This window comes from Asparagus officinalis, chromosome 5 (assembly GCF_001876935.1).
Source record: "Asparagus officinalis chromosome 5, Aspof.V1, whole genome shotgun sequence".
NCBI lineage: Eukaryota > Viridiplantae > Streptophyta > Magnoliopsida > Asparagales > Asparagaceae > Asparagus > Asparagus officinalis.
Window position 1 is genome coordinate 11,833,250 of NC_033798.1, and position 1,854 is coordinate 11,835,103.

General features: G+C 38.1%; 1 protein-coding gene across 1 annotated transcript; it reads right to left on the bottom strand.

The window, feature by feature from the left end:
- Positions 1,305 to 1,628, bottom strand: LOC109841522 (60S acidic ribosomal protein P0-like). The gene has a single exon (XM_020410485.1). It carries the CDS (start codon positions 1,626 to 1,628, stop codon positions 1,305 to 1,307), a length of 324 nt encoding a protein of 107 aa, XP_020266074.1.

Here is a 1,854-nt window from a genome sequence, read left to right on the forward strand (position 1 = left end):
TCGACGAAGATCCTCTTTTTTATTTAAAACTGGGTTCTTCACGGTAGCGATGGAATGCTTTCCTTGAATGCTCGCGTCGAGTTTGCTTTCCATTAACAATCTGTATGTCTTCTTTTACTAGAACGATTGAAATAACTCTTAATAAGTTTTAAGAACTTAGAACGAGTTCAAACTATATGCAAAGAGTTGTTGGAACCATAAATAGTTAATAGCCAAGTATTAAAACTCTCTATTGCTGAAGAATACCTTTAGAAATCCGATTCAAAGCCCAATCTCTGATCTGACCTCCAAAAAAAATCCCTCCCAAACTCAATTGAGTTTGTTGATATTTATATAGGGATAAGGGGTGTAACCGCCTCCTTAATCCGCTCCTTAATGTGGTTTAGTTGCCCTATAATCGGGTGTAATAACCCACTTAAAGCACTCCCCAGATCATGGGTGAAAAACGGTTTTTGGAACTGTTTAGATCACGTTTGAATAGGTCAAACGTAAGTTTTGCATTGCTGGGCATGAACCTTGTGTTTGAACGCAGCGTTGGGAAGCTATATTAGTAGCTGAATTAAGCTGCATTGGCAGTTGAATTGAAGCTACGTGGATAGCTGAATTAAAGCTGTGTTGCTTTGGCTTTAGAACGCGTCTATTTGTGTTTTATTTGCAGAGATGAGTTATGTGCCTTGGACTGAAGAGATTATTAACTTGTAATCTCTTCTGGCATAGCATCGCAAAGATCATTGTTCTGTAATATTTGCTTTAGCTTTTTTAAAATGTGAGAGTTGTCAGATTGCAACTCTCGCTGTTGATTGTATTATTGTTGAATCAGGGCTTTTCATTGATTATCGCGAAGGTCGTTGTATTGTAACCTTTCTCGATCTATGTGAAAATCCTTCAATTGCAGCTTTCATTTTATCGAGATGTTGATTGAAATTTGATAGGTATCAACTATTTGTTGTGATTTTTAGACTGCCTACAGAACCCTCTCCAAAGTTTTTGAAAGTTCGCAGTTGACTGGGATGAATTTTCAGAATACTTTGGATCTCAAAGTTTGTTGAATGATTGTTCATTTTGTCTGATTCGAAAACATTACAAACCTAGTTGTCGGAATGTTGTAATTATGCTTTCTTAAACCAGACAAGATAACTTTTGTGCCTTGATGACAAGAAACTTAGTCAAATATGCTAAAGTCAAAGTCATCATCGTTAGATCCATTAGTAGGATTAACTTTTCCCTCTTCTTCGGCTGCAGGAATAACAACTTTCCCAGACGATGCTACAGAAGCGAAAGTAACAGCGAATTTGCTTGGATCCTTAAGATACTCCTAAAACTTGTATGAATGTGTATTCAGTGCCAACAACACCAGTAGGGATGTTCTTATATGCATTGATAAACATATGAGGCGCAGCTACAAGAGTTGGGTAAGAGAGAGCTAATGACAGCGAAGCAATCGTAGCAACACCAGCTGTAAACTTGTCAATGAGATCACCCTCAGTGAAGTTGAACACCTTTGGGCTAAAGACAGATCCATCGTCATAGTTAAAGAGAACCACTAATCCGTATGAGAAGGATCTTATCCCAAGTTTAGCAAGGAGGGCAACCTCAGAGGAACCCACTTTGTCTCCTTTCTTGATCATCTCAACTGGAGTAATGATTTCAACAACATCGTTATTAATTTTGGTTAGAATGTTAATCCATTTGAAAGGATGAGCTGCATGAAGGACCGGGCATGATAATTTTAACCTTATTGACTATAGTCTGTCTGTACTCGTCCGAGAGGCTGCATAGGCTAGTTTCTTCTTGGCTTTCATTACTTTGATGGTCATTGTTAACTTTCCTCTCAATATCTAAAGCTCGAGCACC

Bases quoted from the DNA above. Each gene is read 5' to 3' on its own strand.
- LOC109841522 (XM_020410485.1), bottom strand. From the start codon at position 1,628: ATGATCAAGAAAGGAGACAAAGTGGGTTCCTCTGAGGTTGCCCTCCTT.